This window comes from Portunus trituberculatus, chromosome 25 (assembly GCF_017591435.1).
Source record: "Portunus trituberculatus isolate SZX2019 chromosome 25, ASM1759143v1, whole genome shotgun sequence".
In the NCBI taxonomy this organism is placed as follows: Eukaryota; Metazoa; Arthropoda; class Malacostraca; order Decapoda; family Portunidae; genus Portunus; species Portunus trituberculatus.
Window position 1 is genome coordinate 1,190,001 of NC_059279.1, and position 20,000 is coordinate 1,210,000.

General features: G+C 43.5%; 1 protein-coding gene across 1 annotated transcript in view; it reads right to left on the bottom strand.

The window, feature by feature from the left end:
- The window catches only part of LOC123508710 (homeobox protein B-H1-like), a 46,230-nt gene that overhangs the window by 15,286 nt on the left and 10,944 nt on the right, over nt 1-20,000 (bottom strand). The window contains 1 exon segment of the mRNA XM_045262584.1: nt 16,683-16,908. Coding sequence (XP_045118519.1) covers nt 16,683-16,908 — 226 coding nt within the window.

Below are 20,000 nucleotides of genomic sequence, written 5' to 3' on the forward strand. Positions count from 1 at the left end.
TGACCCACTTCCGCCAAGGTGTAATGCTCCCGCCAAATCTGCCGCATCCTCCCCGCCACGCTGCCATTGTCACCCTCCCGCGGCAATGAGGCCTGCAGGGGACGCGCTGAGATTATGCACCTGCGTCTCGGCCCACTGGAGTCTCTGTGTGGGAGCGAGGTGATCACTGCTTGCCCCTCTCCCCCCTTTCATCCTCAACGCCCTCCCTTTCCCGCTCTCCAGCCTGTCTTGCCCTCGTGGCGCACCGCAGCGGGTCACGTCGGGCCAACTTTTGCTGCGCCGCCCCTGGTGATCGCGCCGCGGGGCGGGGCCGTGGGTGGCTCCTGCGGCGGCTGGTGTGAGGGAGTCGCCGCATGTATGATTTAGACATTCTTCTTCGAGCGGCCGCCATCCGCCTCGTAAATCCTTCCAGACGCTGCGGCGTCATGAATTACCCAGAAGCTCGGGACCTCGCGCCCCGCCCCGCCCCGTACCGCCCGCCCGCCCGCCCGAGCTGCGCCATCCGGAGCTGCAGCCTGTGTGGCCATTGGAAAGCAACGACCATAACTTTTTAAATAAAGAGTCACCTGAACACCATTTACAATGCATGGAAACCAAACCAGTGTTGGTGAACCCCTGGCGGGCCGCCATCCATCACCACGCCTGTGTCATTATCTAATTTGTCTCAATCATAGCCTCCCACAGCGCCGCGGGGAGGTGCCACCCTCCCCGCCAGGGCTCCTACAGGTGTGAGAGAATTTTGTCATGAGAGGGAGGGAGGGAGGGAGGGAGGATGCGCGGCGACGTGTGGTGGAAGGAGGGAGGGAAGGAGGGGAGGAAGCTACCGTGTTTGATCTGCAGGCAGATTGAAGGATGCGGTGCAGGAATTGCGCGTGCTAATACTGAGGTGTTTGGCGGCGGTGGGAGGCGAGGGCGGGGCTGCAGGATGTGTGGCGGTGGCGGCGACAGCAGCAGTAGTGGCGGGATGGGGCTGTGGCGGTGGCTGTGGTGGTGGCGGCGTGGAGGGGAGGATGTGGTGGCCGCGTGGTGGGAGTGTGGCGAGGTGGGAAGTACAACAGTGTTACGCTGAGGTAGTGACGGTGTGACTCAGGAAGCGATGAGCGCTGAGTATTAATCTCAATTCCTATAAAGTATATCAAGCCTTCCTGTCTTCCTCCTGCGGTAATGAGCGGTCTTGTCCCCTAAACACCAAGCCTTACCTGCCGCACTCCCCAGGTAAGCGGCTAATAAGCACCACCAATCACCACCGTCCTGCGCCTCACCACTCACTCACTGTAGCACTGCTTCCCGCCCGCCCACGCTCACGCACGCACAGGAAGTGGACGGAGAGGACTTCACCTGTCACGAAAACATGCACGTGTCCGCTTAACTAACTCGTGACGCACCTGTGTAACGAAGCCGCTCACCTGTACACGCCGTCAGATTTAGGGAGTAAAAATGCTTCTTTTTTTTTCCCTGGGAGAATAAAAAGGCTGCATTTTTTTTCCTGATTAAGGGAATAAAACATTTCTTTTATGAGTGAGAGAATAAAACAGCTGCATTTTTTTTCCCTGAGAGACTAAACAGCTTCAATTTTTTTCTGAGTAAGGCAAAGAGACAGCTCCATTACTTCCCTGAGAGATTAAAACAGCCTCATTTTTTTTCTTTTTTGAGTAAGGCAATTAAACGGCTTCATTTCTTTTTTTTCCTGAATAAGGAAATAAAAACAGCTTTATTTATTTTCCTGAGAGACTAAAACAGCTTCATTTATGTCCCTGAGAGACTAAAACAGCTTCAATTTTTCCTTGAGAGACTAAAACAGCTTCATTTTTTCCCTGAGAGACTAAAACAGCTTCATTTTTTTCTGAGAGACTAAAACAGCTTCATTTCTTTCCCTGAGAGACTAAAACATTCATTTATTTCCCTGAGTAAGAGAAAAGAACAGCTGATATTTTTTTTCCTTAGACTAAAAAAGAGCTTAATTTTTTCAGAGTAAGAGAATAACACTACTTCATTTCTTTACCCCATGAGTGAGAAAAAATAGAACAGCTTCCTTTTTTTTTCTCCTCTCATGGTGTGTGTGTGTGTGTGTGTGTGTGTGTGTGTGTGTGTGTGTGTGTGTGTGTGTGTGTGTGTTTCACTGTTTGATCTGCTGCAGTCTCTGACGAGACAGCCAGACGTTACCCTACGGAACGAGCTCAGAGCTCATTATTTCCGATCTTCGGATAGGCCTGAGACCAGGCACACACCACACACCGGGACAACAATGTCACAACTCCTCGATTTACATCCCGTACTCACTGCTAGGTGAACAGGGGCTACACGTGAAAGGAGACACACCCAAATATCTCCACCCGGCCGGGGAATCGAACCCCGGTCCTCTGGCTTGTGAAGCTTGTGTGTGTGTGTCGTTCAGTTCTGGGTCTTTACTTCCCTCTCACACGTGGCTGTATTTGAGGCGCCCCGCTGAAAAATGTGACCTTCTTGATGTGGCTGTGTCAGTGCGCACCTCGTCCCTTTGATTAGCATGTCTGGCGTTCCTCTGCTGATATCTCTCTCTCTCTCTCTCTCTCTCTCTCTCTCTCTCTCTCTCTCTCTCTCTCTCTCTCTCTCTCTCTCTCTCTCTCTCTCTCTCTCTCTCTCTCTCTCTCTCTCTCTCTCTCTCTCTCTCTCTCTCTCTCTCTCTCTCGTGACCACAATGAGCTGTCCACCTTGCACTTTTCTTTCTCTCTTAAAACAGGGACCGTGTGTTTTGGCTGACGTGTGTGTGTGTGTGTGTGTGTGTGTGTGTGTGTGTGTGTGTGTGTGTGTGTGTGTAATTCACCACCACCACCACGGCCGCCTCCTGGTCACCCAGCCAGTCTTCCCCATTACGGAGCGAGCTCAGAGCTCATACACCGATCTTCGGGTAGGACTGAGACCACAACACACTCCACACACCGGGAAAGCGAAGCCACAAGCCCTCCAGTTACATCCCGTACGTATTTACTGCTAGGTGAACAGGGGCCACACATTAAGAGCTTGCCCATTTGCCTCGCCGCTTCCCGAGACTCGAATCCGGACCCTCTTGATTGTGAGCCGAGCGTGCTAACCACTACACTACGCGATGTGTGTGTGTGTGTGTGTGTGTGTGTGTGTGTGACAGGCAGCGGCAGCGGTTTGTGGCTCGTTATCGCTGTATATAATTCAATTAGTGACCATCCGTCCCGCCGCCAGGACCGACTGACTGGACTGCTAACAGGACTCAACTGCGGGACGTCTCATCCTCCGCGCTGTCCGTCAGTCTTTATAATGGCTGATGAGGAACTTTTGCATCTGTTTCGTCATTTTAGCTCTTCGTTTAGTCGAGATCGCGTCCGTGTTCTTGTTCGTGTTCGTGTTGCAAGGAGTGCGTGATCGTTTTTACAGTCGGTGGTGCCTTCCGCTTAGTTTTATGGGGTCTTTTCTCGGTTATTTGCAGCGCAGGGTCGTGTGTGTTTTTCCGCCACAACCAACCCGTAGAAGTAGAAGGAATGAGCAGAATAATCGAGTATTAACCCCTTCTGTACCATGACGCGTTCTTTTATTCATTCCGTTTACTTTGTGGTGATTTTATACAGCTTCAGAAAATTATGTTGAGATTACAATAGTGGAGACTCAAGCCAGTGATCTTCTGACCTTCATAGACCCTTCCTAATGTAAATAAAATAGTCTAATTATACACAAAACTCAAGGTAAAAATGTGTCCTGGTACTGAAGGGGTTAAACAAAGCACCATTTCATCTCGGTCCTGCGGCGATACATTTCAGGCAGTCATTTGTATTTCTAATGTCAACTTTCTATATTTTTCATTTCCACATTAGGAACTTTTTTTTTCAGCCTCTTTTATCCTTTCTCTTAAATGCTCAGACAACTTTTATTTCAGATCACCATCGTTACTCCTCAATATTTCAGTCAGTCATCTACATTCTCTACACTCCCTCAAAATGCTGCACGACATGTTATCCTCTCCACCGCCACTTTTTTTTAACCTACAGAGAAACAACCTTACTCAGAGAACCAGCCTTCCTCAGAGACTCTCCTCTTTGTCTTTGTCTTCCCTACATATCCTTAAAGTCCCTCCGAAAGCTTCATCACACCCGTGTATGCTCTCCTCAGAGAACCAGCTCTTCTTAGAGACCTTCCTCCGTGTCTCTGTTTTCCCTACACTCTCTTAAATTCCCTCAGAAGGCTCCATCAAATGTTACTCCAGTACCACCCATCTCTGCCTTTCTTAGAGACCCTCCTACGTGTCTCTGCTTTCCCTACACACGCCTAAGTCCCTGAGAAGACTCCACCACTTGCCTCAGCCTTCCTCAGTGAACCAGCAGTCCTCAGATACCCTCCTCCGTCTTTACATTGCATCCATACCCTCAAACTCCATTCAGAAGACCCCATCACACAGTATTCTCTCTAACAACACCTTTCTCAGCCTTCCGTCAGAGTGATGCCAGAGTCTTTGCCGCGCCGCTCGCTCACAGGATGTCCTCACTTTGCTCAGCACATTCTACGCGTGACATTCACAAAAAGACCGCACTTTGTTCAGTCAGTCACTAAAAAATGAACGCTGTCGTCTTATTGAAACCACTTTGCCGCCACTAACGCCTCAGTACCTGCCGCCCCGACGTGACACTTCCATCCCCGTGACTCCTTAAGCGGCTTTTGAGTAATTACAGGGCTTTGGGATTGGAAGATGATGGGTATTTGGGATTTGCTGGCTTTCTGTGATCTTATGCTCTGTCTCTTTTTAGTGTTGCTGCTTAAAGAAATAATAGAAACGGTTTAATTTTGTGGAATATTGTGAGGTGTAGTTGTAATATGGCTAAAAGTAACGATTAAAGTAAACCCCTTCAGCACTGGGACACACTTTTACCCCTTGAGATTTTTGTGTGATTAGACCATTTGTTTGACATTAGGAAGGGTCTATGGAGGTCAAAAGATTAATGGCTGCAGTCTTCACTATCTTAATACCCCACATAAAGTTTCTGAAGCTGAATAAAGTCACCAAACAGTAACCAGAATGAATATGGAAACGCATCATAGTACTCAACGGGTTAAAAGGATATTGAGGATTGATGTAGGAAAAGTTGGGTACAGCAGGATGAGACAGAGGTTATAATGAAGCCTAGACAAGAATATACTGAAGCAAATGTGGGTTTTTAACGGTTGAGGGAGAATATTTTACATCAATCAAGCGTTGTGTGTTTAGCCAGAGACGTGGATGATTTGCAAGGTGTCTGCGGTGGCGGGGGAGGCGTGACCGTGACGTGAGCGAGGCAAGAATGACTATGCGAAGGGATCTGGCGGGACTCTGATTAATTTTGCTTCTTTTTTTTTTCCTGGTTTTTCGTTTATTTGTACCGTGAGAAAAAAATGAAAGGAGATTTTTTTTGTTTATAGAAAAGAAAACGAAAATTAGGAACACACACACACACACACACACACACACACACACACACACACACACACACACACACACACACACACACACACACACACACACACACACACACACAAACACACACACTTTCCAATCACTACTTGTCACTAATATACCAAGTAAAAAAAAAAAAAAACGTAATAAGAAAAAAAAACAAAAAAAACACACACTCACTTTCCAATCACCGCACTTTCCGTAAGCAACCAAGTCAGGAAAGTAATGAAAAGATTGACTGGGAAAGCAATCAATTTTCGCCGGGGGGTGTTTTCACGGTGGATTGAGCTGCGCGGATCACTCTCTCGTTACATGCACAATTTCACGTGACACTTTATTTATCATTGGCCGGGACTCCACTTGTCTTCCTCCGTCACGCCTGTCTGTCTGTCCTCATAAATGCCCCGGTAACGGATTGCCCTCCCTCGATTGTCTTCCTCCCTCTATTCCCTTTCTCATTAGTCTTTTTCTTCCTCCTTTTCCTCCAAGCTCTCGATTTTAAAGTCTCTTATGTCTTCTGCTTTTTTTCCTCTTCTTTTCTTTTTCTTTTTTCTCGTTGTTGTTGTCGTTGTTGTTGTTGTTGTTGTTCTCATGTGCTCCTTGGTCTCTTCCTCTTCTCCCTTTCCTTCCCTTTCCTCTTTTTTTCTCTTCCTCCTTCCGCACTTCCTTTGTATTCCTTTGTATTCTTCCTCCTTTCCTTCTCCATTTTCTCCAATTCTTCTCCATCCTCTTCCTCCTCCTCTATTCAAAAATATCTTGTTGTTTGGTTATGCTCTGTGATTGTATGTAATCCTTCTCCTCCTCTTCTTCTTCCTCCTCCTCCTCCTCCTCCTCCTCCTCCTCCTCCTCCTCCTCCTCCTCCTCCTCCTCCTCCTCCTCCTTCTCCTCCTCCTCCTCGTCTTCCTCCTCCTCCTCCTCCTCCTCCTCCTCCTCCTCCTCCTCCTCCTCCTCCTCCTCCTCCTCTTAGTACTTCTTAAACAGCCATGTAAGGGCCGAAAGGTCTGTTGCTGTTTGACTTTTCTATTTCATTCTTTTTTATCCCTTTCCTTCTTTTTTTCCCTCCTCCTCTTCTTCGTCCTTCGATAAGAATAATTTCCATTGCCTTTTCTTCTTCTTCTTCTTCTTCTTCTTCTTCTTCTTCTTCTTTGTAATAATCTTCCCTCCTTTTTTTTTTTTTTTTCTTATGTACTAAAGAAATCAGCTTAAAGACTTGTCATTTGTGTTCATTTGTGTTTTCCTTTTGAGCTGCCAAAGGAGAAGAGGAGGAGGAGGAGGAGGCTGAGTCACCGCCCGCCTCACTCGTTCAGTTTCCCCCTCCTCTTTCTCAGGTCGGCTCCATTTGCCAGCCATTCCGCTCTTGTAAAATTTTGTATGCTTCATTTCTCTTCTATTCCATTGTTCTTGGCGTCAGAGGTGAGATCGGTACCCCCTCCCCCCACACGTCTCTCTCTCTCTCTCTCTCTCTCTCTCTCTCTCTCTCTCTCTCTCTCTCTCTCTCTCTCTCTCTCTCTCTCTCTCTCTCTCTCTCTCTCTCTCTCTCTCTCTCTCTCTCTCTCTCTCTCTCTCTCTCTCTCTCTCTCTCTCTCTCTCTCTCTCTCTCTCTCTCTCTCTCTCTCTCTCTCTCTCTCTCTCTCTCTCTCTCTCTCTCTACTCTTTTGAATATGCATACTGATAATTTGAAGCCAATAAACAATAAATCAATCTCTCTCTCTCTCTCTCTCTCTCTCTCTCTCTCTCTCTCTCTCTCTCTCTCTCTCTCTCTCTCTCTCTCTCTCTCTCTCTCTCTCTCTCTCTCTCTCTCTCTCTCTCTCTCTCTCTCTCTCTCTCTCTCTCTCTCTCTCTCTCTCTCTCTCTCTCTCTCTCTCTCTCTCTCTCTCACGGATATCATAAGCGTGGAGGAGTAAGCGAGGAAAGGAGGAAGGAAGGGGGAATGACGATAAGGGGAGGAAGGAAGGGAAGAATAACAACACAGGAGGGGGAAGAGAGGATGCTAGCAGTGATCAGGGGACTTCCTTCCGTCTCCCTCCCCCCCCTTCCCTCCCTCTCCCCTAACGATGTCTGTGTTAGCGCTAATAGAACGTGTCGATAAATAACTACTCGGTGAAATTAAGGTTTTAGCAGTAGCCTTTCCTCTCCCTACTTGTCTCCACCCTTGTCTTTCCTCCTCACACACCCGCACGCCTCCCCACGCCCGCCCTCGTCCGCCCACGCTCGCCCATGAGTGTTGATTTGTGTTTAAATGGAAGGTTTTCAATTTTTTTTTTTTCACTGTTTGTGTTTTGTTTACGTGTGTGTGGTGTTGTGTTGTGTTGTGTTGTGAGTGGTAGTTTGTGTTTGTTTTTCTGTTTGTTTGTCTTTTTGTTTTTCTGTTTTTCTGTCTTTTTTGTCTGTCTGTTCGTTTATCTGTATGTCTATCTTTCTGTTTGTTTGTCTATTTGTCTAGCTTTTTATCTCTATCTGCGTCTATCTATCTATTTATTTATCTATTTATCTATCTAACAGTCTATTTATTTATGTATCTATCTATCTATCTACCTCTATCTTCATATGTTTGTCTATTTATCTATCTATCTATCTATCTATCTATCTTTCATCTATCTATCCATCCATCTATTTATCTATCTACCTATCTTTCTACCTACCTATTCACTTACCTATCTATCTTACCAGCTCTGTATTCACGTCTGTATATCTGTCTGTCTATATTTGCATTCCTGTCTTCCTGTCTCGCCGCGGGACACACACACACACAGAGAGACAGAACGTAATATCAGCCCCCGTCACTAGGGTACCGCCAGTAGATGAGGTCACGTCACGCCGCTATGCCAAGGGATCAAAGGCACGTCACCTGAGCCCCTGCCGTGTCTTCTGAGCGCCTCCCTCCTCAGGGCGTGAGGGCGTAAAGGATAAGAGTGATAGGAAGCATGTATCTCGTGTGTCGTCTTGTCTTTCCATCTCATTCTGTGTTAAGAAGGAGGAGGAAGGGGGGGGTGAGTGAGGAAGGCTTGTGGTGGTGGTGGTGGTGGTGGTGGTGTTGAGTAATCTAAGAAATGACATCGTGTGCAGCGTCAGTATTTGCTTTGATATCTAATTCCTTCAAATTACTCCTCTCCTTCAATTACGTGGATTTGTACTGTGGGGCTGAGGAGCAAATTTGAAGCAGAACACGCTAGATCCTTCCTTCTTCTCATCTTTATCCCTCTTGGCTCACCACCACCACCACCACCACCACCGCCGCCACCATTCCCATCGCCGCCATTCCATCACCACCGCCGCTTTGCTCTCTCACAATGACTATTTCCCAAGTCCACGGAAATGATTAGCCGGGTTTTCAAGAGTGTTCCTCCGATTCATACTGCAGAAAACTTTGCTAATCTGTCACTGGACCCGTAAAAGACCCTTAAAAACACCCTCAAGAACCCGTGTCACTTCAATAAAGGCTTGCGAAATTAGTGGAGGGGCGGGCAGTGTTTCATGAATGCGGATTATGAAGCCACTAGCGTCACCTTCAATCTGCCAACACCTGTCACTTGAGGAGCTGCTGTGGGTGGGTGGCTGCGTTTCTCCCTCCGTCAGCTCTACCTGCGTGGCGGTACATTCCCCTCGCATGACTTCACACCTCACTGAGCCACTCAAAGCCCCGGACAGTCACGGTCATCAACCTTAACCATGGGCGTCATCACATTACCATGCCACCCTTCCAGCTAGACACGCGACGCTCTGTTCCCCTGCTCGATTTTCACGGCCTCAGCACTTCCCGCCGCTAAGGGAGTGAAGCGCCCCTTCCTCTAACATTAATGCTACACTTGCATCCCTTCAGATCTGCACCTCCTCCTCTCACCTTCGTGTTCTTAAGTGTTTTGGTGTTTGCTGGTGTGTGTTGGAGTGTTTTGTGAGTCTGAAATGTTTTAGTGGTAAGGCAAGTACTTTTAATTAATTGGTTGTGTTGGGAGTTAGCAGTACTTTAGCTTTGTTTTGAAACGTTTTAGTGATTCAAGAGTACTGCTGGTTACTAGGTTGTGTTGGACGTTAGTTGGGATTTTCAAGAGTGTTGGTTCACCTTTCCTAATTGAACCTTTCGAGGATAACTTGAGGACTTTTGAAACATTGCTGTGGAAGGTAATGGGTTTTTCAGGAGTGGGATTCTGTTGTACCATTTAAAATTTCAGGACTGACTTGCGTATTTTTAATTGACTTTATATTGAAGGTAAATATTTTTTCTCAGGACTGTGATTCTGTAACAGTATTCTTCACCTCTTTAGTACCATGACACGTTTTCATATTCACTCTGCTTATTATTTTGGTGATTTTATACAGCTTCAGAAACTTATGTGGGATTGAAATAGTGAAGACTCTGGCCATTAATCTTCTAACCTCCATAGACCTTTCCTAACGTCAATAAAATCGCCTAATCATATCCAAAACTCATGGTAAAAATGCGTCTCTGTACTGAAGGCGTTAAACATTTCAATGATAACCTAACTTTTAAACTGAATTCACTGAAGATAAGTGGGAGATTTTTTTTCAAGAGTGCATCTGTGGCGTTACTCTTAAATACTCTTGAATACTTTTGAATACTCTTAAATACTCTTGAATACTCTTAAATACTCTTAAATACTCTTAAATACTATAGAATACTCTTGAATACCTTGAACAGACTGTATTGCAAATTAATGTGTGTTTCTGTTAAGGATTTTATTTCAAGAGAGCAAACCAAACCCCATTTTAAATCTTCGTGGTATCTTGTCCTCGCCTCGCACCGCCTTGAGTCTCATGGATGTATCGTGAGGCGTGACCGAGGCTCCTGAAGGCGTCCTCGGCCCTCCTGCAGGTAGAGTAACGATCTGCGTCACCTGAGCCTCGTGTTGTCCTCGCCCTTCCCTTCACTCGTGTCGCTCTGAGCTATTATGTGTCATTTTCGTTGTTTGGCGATGAGTCTTGTCGATTTCAGAGAGAGAGAGAGAGAGAGAGAGCGTGATTCTTCGTCGTGTTCAATAACATTACAAGGCAGCTGTTTGGTTTTATCGTGATGGCGAGGCGGGAAGACAGGAGGAGAAGAAGAAGAAGAAGAAAAAGAAGAGTAGGAGGATGAGAAGAAGAAGAAGAAGAAGAGGAGAAGATCTGTTAGATTTTACTCCTGGCCAAGCGAGGAATAACGTGAAATGACAATAATGACAGACGAGCAAACTTAACTGAGATTCAAAAGCTGAGACAAACCTGGAAACCTTGATTATTGACACACCCAGAGAGAGAGAGAGAGAGAGAGAGAATTAATATCCAAGACTGCCTGCATTCATTACCAAGATTTTAAAGACCAGTTTTGTCGCAGAGGAAAAATAGCAGAGAAGGAAAAGAAAACGGGAATGAGAAGAGGAATAGATGGAGGAAAAGAAGGAGGAAAACAGTGGAGAGAAAATGAGACTGATAAAGAAGCACATAAATAGCAAGAACAAATGGCAGGAAATATGACAGGAAGCAGGAGTGGAGAGAGAGAGAGAGAGAGAGAGAGAGAGAGAGAGAGAGAGAGAGAAGGAAGGAAGGAAGCAAATAGGAAAATGCATACGAGTCAAAAAGACTTAAAAAGAAATTGTTGATAAAATGAGGATTGCTTTGGAAATATATAAATAGAAGGAAGAAGAATTGAAAAAAAAAAATAACGCGTATTGAAAGGCTTAAAAAAACGATAGGTGAATTAAGAAAAATGATAGGTAAACTGAGAAAATGATAGGTGAATTGATAAAATGATACGTAAATTGATAAAATGATAGGTGAATTGAAAAAAAAATCATAGGTAAATTGAAAGAAATGATAGAGAAATAAAAAATAAATAAATTAGATAAAATGAAAAAATGATCAGTAAATTTAAAACATTATAGATAAATAAAAAAAATGATAGGCAAACTGAAAAAAAATATATATAAACTTTAAAAGATAAAGATAAATTAGAAAAAAAAATATAGATGAATTGGAAAATATAGATAGATAATTTGGAAGACTTAAAAACAAGTAAATTAAAGGTTTAAATACTTCAAAATAGGTCAAATTAAAAGACTTAAAAAGTTGATATATAAAAATGAAAGTTAGAAATCATACTTGAAATAGAAAGACTTAAAGAATGAGAGGCGAAATGAAGATGGCTTTCAAAATACAGGAGGAGGAAATGAAAAAGATAACGCGAATTGAAAGTAGAAAGGGAAACAACGTCTTCCTCCTCCTCCTCTTCCTCCTCCTCCTCCTCCTCCACTGTCAGATTCTCAATTTTCTTTCCTAGTTCCTTGTTTTTTCAAATTTTCAGCCTCGATTTAAATTAAAATATTACAGATGAGATTAAGATTAAAAAAAAAAAAAGGAGAAAACACCACGACAAAAAAAAATAAAAAGACACTAAGAAAGAAATAGAGAGAGAAAATAAAGTAGAAAGAAAAAAATTGAAAACTAAATGGGAAGGAAAAACACAAAAACAAAGAATAAATGGATAGAAAATAAGAGAAAACGAAACTTAATGGAGAAAAGTACAAACGAAAGGATGAGGAGGAGGAGAAGGAAAAACATTAAAATAAAAAAAAAATAAGAAAAATCTGAAAAAAAAATAAGAAAAAACATGAATGAAAATAGATTAAAAGAAAACACAATGAAAAAAAAAGTAGGAGCGAAAGGAGGAGGAAGAGGAGGAGTAAGGAGACACTAAAATGAGAAAAATAACAAAAATCTGAGAAAAAAATAAGGAAAAACATGAATTAAAATAGATTAAAAGAAAATATGATAAAAAAAATGTACAGGAGGAGGAGGAGGAGGAGGAGGTGGTGGTGGTGGTGGTGGAAGAAGAGAAGAAGAAATTAAAATAAAAAAACATAAAAATCAGAGAAAATAAGGAAAACACGAATGAAAATTGATTAAAAAGAAATATAATAAAAAAAGAATAAACGAAAGGACGAGGACGAGGAAGAAGAAGAAGAAGAAGAAGAAGAAGAAGAAGAAGACGACATTAAAAAAATAATAAAATAACACAAAATCAAACCGAATTGAGAGTAGAGGAAACACTTATCGAAGGCTGAGGTGTTCCCGCCAATTCTCTGTGTTGCAAAGCGGATTACAATTACAAGGTGCTCTTGACTAATGGGGGCCTAATTGGTGTAGTTAGGAGCGATCACGATGAAGGAAGTGATGCCACGAAGCTCTGAATAATAAGTGGGTGACATGCGATACACGAGCGAGGGAAGTGAGCAGAGGAAGACATAAAAGAGGATTCGATGCTCTAAACGTTTCTGCGTCAGATCTGAATCTCTTTAAGCAGGATCCGGTGCAGGTTATTCGAGTTTTGAAGAGTGTTTAGGGTGTGTTTATGATGGTGGTGGTGGTTTGATTGGCTGCGGTTCTTATTTTGTGGTTTTGAAGGTGTTTTTGTGGTTATAATGATATTTTAACTGTAAATTACTGTTTGTTTGTTTGTTTTTTAAGGATGCTTTGATATTTTGTTTTATTTATTCTTTTCTTTTTTTTCAGCGACGGTTTAGCGGGTTCTAGTGGAAGTTATCGAGAGATTTTTCAAGATGTTTTCATGATATTGATTCTTAATTAGTGAATATTACTTGGATTTACAAGGATGTCAAGGCTTTAGTGATAGTTTAAAAAAGACTACTTCCTTTTTTGCAAGAGGGTAAGCCGGCCAAGGGCGACAAAAAAAATAAAATAAAATAAAGACCCACTTCATTGCCAGTTCCCTTAAAGATTAATGGAGTTAGCCAAAATTCAGGGACAAGTGTCATGAAACGTCCCTCGTACAAGAAGTCAAGTCGTAGGAAGATGGAAATACAGAAGCAGGCAGGGAGTTCCAGAGTTGTCCCTAAGTGATAGTGTAACATGCTCTAGTGAAAGGTAATGGTTTTCAAAGGTGTTTTTAGGAGTCTAGCCTTAGTTTTGTCAAAGGTAGTGGTAGTTTAACAGGCTAGAATGGAAGTTACTGGGGTTTTCAAGGTTGTATTATGATTCTATTGAGAGTTGAGCAGTGCCTAGTTATTGTGTTTCCAAGGGCGTTTTGTAATTTTGTTTATAGTTGAACGAGGTTTGTGTGCCATCTAAAGGAAAAAAAAACACCCATAGTAATTCAATTAGTCGCCTTTGTAGTCTTTGAAAACAACACTAAGGGAAATATGTGACGTGAATCCAGATGAGAAGGGAAATAGAAAAAAAGTGAGGAGATGCAGACGAGAAAATTAAAAAAAGGAAATACGCAAAGCAAAAGTATAAATTAATAAATGAAGAGAAAGGAAGCAGAAGGGAAGTGTTTAGTTGGGGAAGACAAATTAAGAGATAAAAAAAGGATAATTCGTTTAGATAATGATCTGGGAGAGAGATAGAAAGAAGGAAAAAGAATGATAAAATAATCGCAACAAAAGCAAGCACCATAACTAATAATAGAAGAAATAGTGAAAAAGAAGAAAGAAATGATAAAATTCAACGGATGTATAAATTAGACTAATGAGAGAGAGAGAGAGAGAGAGAGAGAGAGAGAATAACTAACACAACGTAAATACTTCACTAATAACAATGAACTACAGTGAAAAGATCAACTGGAGAAAGAAAAAGATAATACAAACCAAAAATAAAAAATAATAACAAAAAGGAAACTGAAAATTCATAAAAAAAAAAAAACAATAGAAACGAAACAAAAAATAACAAAAAAAATACTGAGAGACAAGAATCACGTGACTTGACTGAAAAAAAAATAATAAGAAATGAATATAAATAACAACAAAAAAAATTAAATACAAGCAAAATGAAAGAAAAAAAAAAAAAAACATATAAAAGTCAAGAATCAACAAAGCAAAATTGATCACGTGACATGACAGAAAAAAATAAGAAAAATAAATATAAATAACAACAAAACTAAATAAATAGGTAAATAAAAAAAAAAAAAAAAAAACAATTACGAAACAAGAAAAACCTCACAAAAGAGACAAGAATGAAGAAAATAAGGTAGATCACGTGACTTGACTGATAAAAAAATAAATAGAAATAAACAAATAAACAAATAGATAAATAGATAACAAAATAGAATAAAAAAAATCACATAAGAGACAAGAGTGAACAAGGTAAGGTAGATCACGTGACTTGACTGTTGAATGAAGCAAAGGAAGGAAAGCGTTGCGTGATTGAGGCGCAAGAGACGAGAAGGAGGAAGCCGTAAGTTAACAGGGAAGATAATCAGGTACTTACTAGGCGGTCGCGACGCTTGAAACACCTGGATAAGCGGTGAACAGGTGAGCCGCGCCGTACCTCCAACCCCTGCACTGTTACCATAATTGCACTATACATTGTTAGGGCGGAGAGGAGTTACGTGTGAGTGAGGAGCAAGACACCGTATTCTTGAGCTCTACCACGTCTTACTTCATTACTTTCACCATTCTGACTGCTGCTAATGGTGAGGTGACACTTGTAACTGCATCTGTCTAACTTCTCACTTCCTCTTCATTCTTTTCTCTTTTCTTCTCTCTCATTTACCTCTCATTTACTTCATCTTTCTTTTTCCTTCTTGTGTCTTTCCCTTCCTCTTTTCCTCTTTCTTTCCTCTCCCTCTTGTTTCCTTCGCCCCTTCCTTTCTTTTCCTTCTCACTTCCTCGTGGTTTTACTGACTGGGGATTAATTGCTTCACCACTGAGACACATTTTAAAATCAGAATTGTGTACGATTAGACCATTTTATTGACATTAGGAAGCGTCTATGGAGGTCAGAAGATGAATGGCTAGAGTCTTCACTATTTTAATCCTCACATGAGTTTCTGAAGCTGTATAAAATCACCAAATAGTCACCAGAATGAATAAGGAAACGCGCCATGGTATTGAAGGGGTTAAGACTACAGGACTGGGAATATTTGAACTGCATTGCTCATTGGTGTGATTCATACATGTGCTTGAAATGTGCATGGTAGTTTCTCTTTTATTAACCCCTTCGATACTAGGACCCAATTTTACCTTGAGTTTTCGATGTGACTGCACGATTTTATTGACATTAGGAAGGGTCTATGGAGGTCAGAAGATGAATGGCCAGAGTCTTCACTGTTCTAATCCCCATATAAGTTTCTGAAGCTGTATAAAATCGCCAAAATAATCAGCAAAATGAATATGAAAACGCATCCTGGTACTGAAGGGGTTGAGGTTACAAGCTACAGGGTTTAGTGTCGACAAGCTCTACAAGTTACTGCGGTTTCCAGGGTTTGTATTTGATTCTTGTGGTAAAAAGATTCTGGGAAGAATCATCCTTTCTGTAGTCAAGGCGTCTCAAAATACAAGCCCAGATTTATAACCACGCATGAGGAGGGAAGTTGAGGGCACGAAGGAGGCAATGAGGGTGTGGGTGCTTCCCCGATCCCGCTCCTGACGAAGGTGGGAGTATTGCAGGGAAGGCTCTCCGGCGAGTAATTCAATAGAGAAGACATTAAGCTGTTACTGGCTCCATTAGGGAAGTTTGAGGGAGTTAGGCGCAGTGTTTAAAGGAAGAGAGAAGAATGAAGGACGGAAAGGCTGGTGAGAAGATACAGGAAAGGAAAGGAATTCTTAAAAGGAAGTGTAGAGACAGGAAAGGAAGTGGGGGAGTGATGGGAAGGGAAGAAAGAAAGGACAGACACAGATATAAGAAGGCAGCATAAATAGAGTCGTTAAATTACAGGATGTGTAACGCGGGTTTGGCAGCCAGTGTGGGGCCGCGACGGATGGCGGCGGTGGAGGCCAGCACGCATGAACACTTGCCTTCCTCAGCCCCTCATCCCCCCACTCCCTCACCCCTCACTCCCCGCCCTCCTCCCTCATTCCCTCGCCTCCCTCATCCCCTTGTCTCCCCTCATCTCCCTTCCCCCCTCATCATCTCGTCCCCCTCCCCCATTGTCTGAAATATCGTCTCCCCACTTTGGGTGCTTTCTTGTGAGGCAATGAGCCGCGGCGGAGGCTTGCGTGCCGGCTCCACCTGAGGGGCGGGGCGCCGAGGGGGACGCCGACCAAGGATACACACATACTCGCCCGCGCGCGCGCGCGTGCTCATTTTCAACACAAGGAGCATGATGCGCCCGCAGCGTCACCAGGACACTGTGGTCCCTTGGTGTGGGTGGTCAGCTGACGCCCATAACTCCCCGCAGCTTCCTCCGCCACGAGGGTGACCCCACCTGATGCGGAAGCAATCACCACAAACCCCTTACGAGCTTCCCGTCAGTCCCACTGCCTCCCCGCCCTCCCCTCCCCCACCCCGATGCCCCACTCACCGTCTGTTCTGGTACCAGGTCTTGACCTGCGTGTCGGTCAGGTTGAGCTTGGCCGCCAGCTCCATGCGGTCCTGCACACTCAGGTACTTCTGCCGCTCGAAGCTCTTCTCCAGCGTCTGCAGCTGGTGGTCGGTGAAGGCCGTGCGCGCCTTTCGCTGCTTCTTGCACGGCGGCGGCCCGGAGCCCGCCTCCTCCTCGCCGTCCTCAGCGGGCGACACTGGTGACCCTGCAGAAGACATCGTCACATCAGCCAACCACCAGTAACCCTCACGACACCCTCATGCCTGGCTCTGCGAGGTGTGGCACCAGGCTCCACAACCCAGGGCACCAGGCCACGAGGCTCCCTCTCAGTCACACATAACCTTCATGTCAGCTTTTCATTCCCACACACTCCTTCCTGTCCACGAGCTTCCCGCCTCTTAGCAACACCACCACCACCACAACCACAACCACCACCATCAGCTGCACCCCTTCTTCCCGCCGCTGCTGCCCCTCCCCGCCTGCCTCCCTCCCGTTACATCCTCATTACGAGCGCCATCCACCCCACCTGTCGCCTAACAGGTAATAATGAGCTTCTGATATGCACCCTCAGACACCTGCTTCGGGACGCAATTAGGAGGCAGGAGACTGGATCGGGAATGGGAGGAGGAAGAGGTGAATGAAGAGGAAGATGATAGGTGAGGACGGGAAGGAGGGAGAAGAGGAAGCGAAAGATGACATTGATGGCGGATGAGGAACATGGAGGTAAAGATGACGCACTTTGTAAAGGAGAGGAAGAGAGAGAGGGAGAGGGAGAGGGGGGCTTGTAAGGGCCATGGATCAGTGAAGGTACCTCAAGAGCCATCAGAATGTGACACCTTCGCCTTACGTCACAGCTGGACCGTGGCGGCAACACATAAAAACCTTCCTTTATGGCCAATTAACACACCCGGGACGACGGATCCGTGACACCCGCCAGGCACAATTGAATCTTGCCTACAAAACAACAGAAAAACGAAGCGAAACAAAACACTGGAGAGGAGGAGCGAGTAAGGGATGACTTAATAGTGTGGCGTGATACGACAAGGCCTGCCAACCCTCCTCCCCATAGCGGGAAATGTGATGTATGCTGGTGATTATTTAGCTCACCAGGCGGCGCGTGAATGGCTGCCGTGACGGAGAGACGGAGGGAGAGATACACAGACGGAAAGATTTGGTAAAGGGCGATTGTCGAGTAACATAACATAGCCATAACTTTTTTTTCTATTTTTTTTAGCTTCAAGTCATAATAACATAAAGAAATAGAAGACAAAGACAGATATTAGTGTAGTAGAAGCCAAATTCACATAACATAGCATAACATTTCCTCAGTCTCGAGTCATAAGTACATAAGGAAATAGAAGACACACAGCATAGCATAACATAAGAAAACATTAAAAAAAGACACACAGACAGATAGATAGTGATAAAAGCCAGAGTCACATAACATAAGATAAGAAAAGACCGACCAGATTGCTAAGTGATTAAATGTTAGCCAAGTAATAATAATAATGATAACAATAATAATAATAATAATTAATGATAATAATAATAATAATAATAATAATAATAATAATGTTGATAGGTGTTCCATCATTACATCATCTTCATTATCAGTAGTTATAGTTGTAGTAGTAATTGTTGTTGTTATTGTAATTGTAGTAGCAGTACCAATACCATTACCTTTATTGCTACTACTACTACTAACTATCTCTCTCTCTCTCTCTCTCTCTCTCTCTCTCTCTCTCTCTCTCTCTCTCTCTCTCTCTCTCTCTCTCTCTCTCTCTCTCTCTCTCTCTCTCTCTCTCTCTCTCTCTCTCTCTCTCTCTCTCTCTCTCTCTCTCTGTGACCGTTCCAAGTTTCAATTCAATTTTAAGTGTTTTTTTTTTTTTTTTTTTTTTCTTTCGTCTTTAGTTCTGTGTTTCAAGTTAACCTTTTGGAGTTAAGCAAAGATGGGACTCGAGGAAGAAGGTAAATAGCTGAAAGCCCAGTATTTACCTTTCTTTTCATGGTAAGGAGCAATGGACACGAGGCATTCTGGTATTTGAAGTCGCAGTGCAAGAGACACGAAACAGTTTAGCATTTCAAGCATACATATTTTTTTTGTAATTTAAGAGAAGGAACATGAAGGAGAAATATAGAGGTGAAGTTTAAAGGAGAGAGAGAGAGAGAGAGAGAGAGAGAGAGAGAGAGAGAGAGAGAGAGATGTAAAGGAAAAAGGAGGTAGAATTTGAAGGTTGAATTTGAAGGAGGAATGGGAATAGAATTGTGTTCAGTCAAGTTAGATTGGTTTTAGTTAGGTTAGGTTAAGTTAAGTTAGGATAAGTTAGATTTGGATAGGTTAAGTTAGGTTAAGTCAGATTAGGTTACGTTAGGTTAGTTTTCGGGAATGAGAAACTGAGAAAAAGGAAGACAGAGAGTTTGATTAAGTTAGCTTAGGGTAAGTTAGACTAGGTTAGGTAAAATTACGTTACTTTAGGTTAGGTTAAGTTAGGTTACGTTTTAATAATAAGAAACTGAGAAAAAAGAAGATAGAGAGTTACGTTGAGTTAGGTTGAAGAGTTACGCTAGGTTAGGTTCAGATAGGTTAGGTTAAGTTACACTAAATAACTTTACAATAGGTTAAAGTGCATCAGGTTACTTTACATAAGGTTAAGTATTGATAGTAACAACGAAATAAAGAAGACAGTGTTAGTGTGTCAGTTAGTTAGAATAGTTCATTGCTAGTTAGTCTATTAATTGGTTAGTGTGTTAGAATAGTACATTGTTAGTTAGTCTATTAATCAGTTAGTGTGTTAGTGTGTTAGAATAGTACATTGTTAGTTAGTCTATTAATTAATTAGTTAGTGTGTTAGACCTGTACCCTGTTAGTCAGTCTATTAGTTAGCGTGTTAGTTTGTTAGTTGAGGGTGGAGGGAGTGCGTGTGGCGTCGCGTGAGGAGGAGAGAATCAGTTAAGGGCAAAGATGCGAGTCTGGGCTCTTAGTGTCCTTAAGTGGTGTCCTCAAGTTATCGTCTGCCCGCACGAAGACTGTGTGTATGTGTGTGTGTGTGTGTGTGTGTGTGTGTGTGTGTGTGTGTGTGTGTGTGTGTGTGTGTGTGATCAATGAATTCTAGTCTCTGCATGTACCGTTTACGCACACACACACACACACACACACACACACACACACACACACACACACACACACACGAGTAATACATGCATCCTACCTCCTCCTCCTCCTCCTCCTCCTGCTGCTCCTCCTCCTCCTCCTCCTCCTCCTCCTCCTCCTCCTCCTCCTCCTCCTCCTCCTCCTCC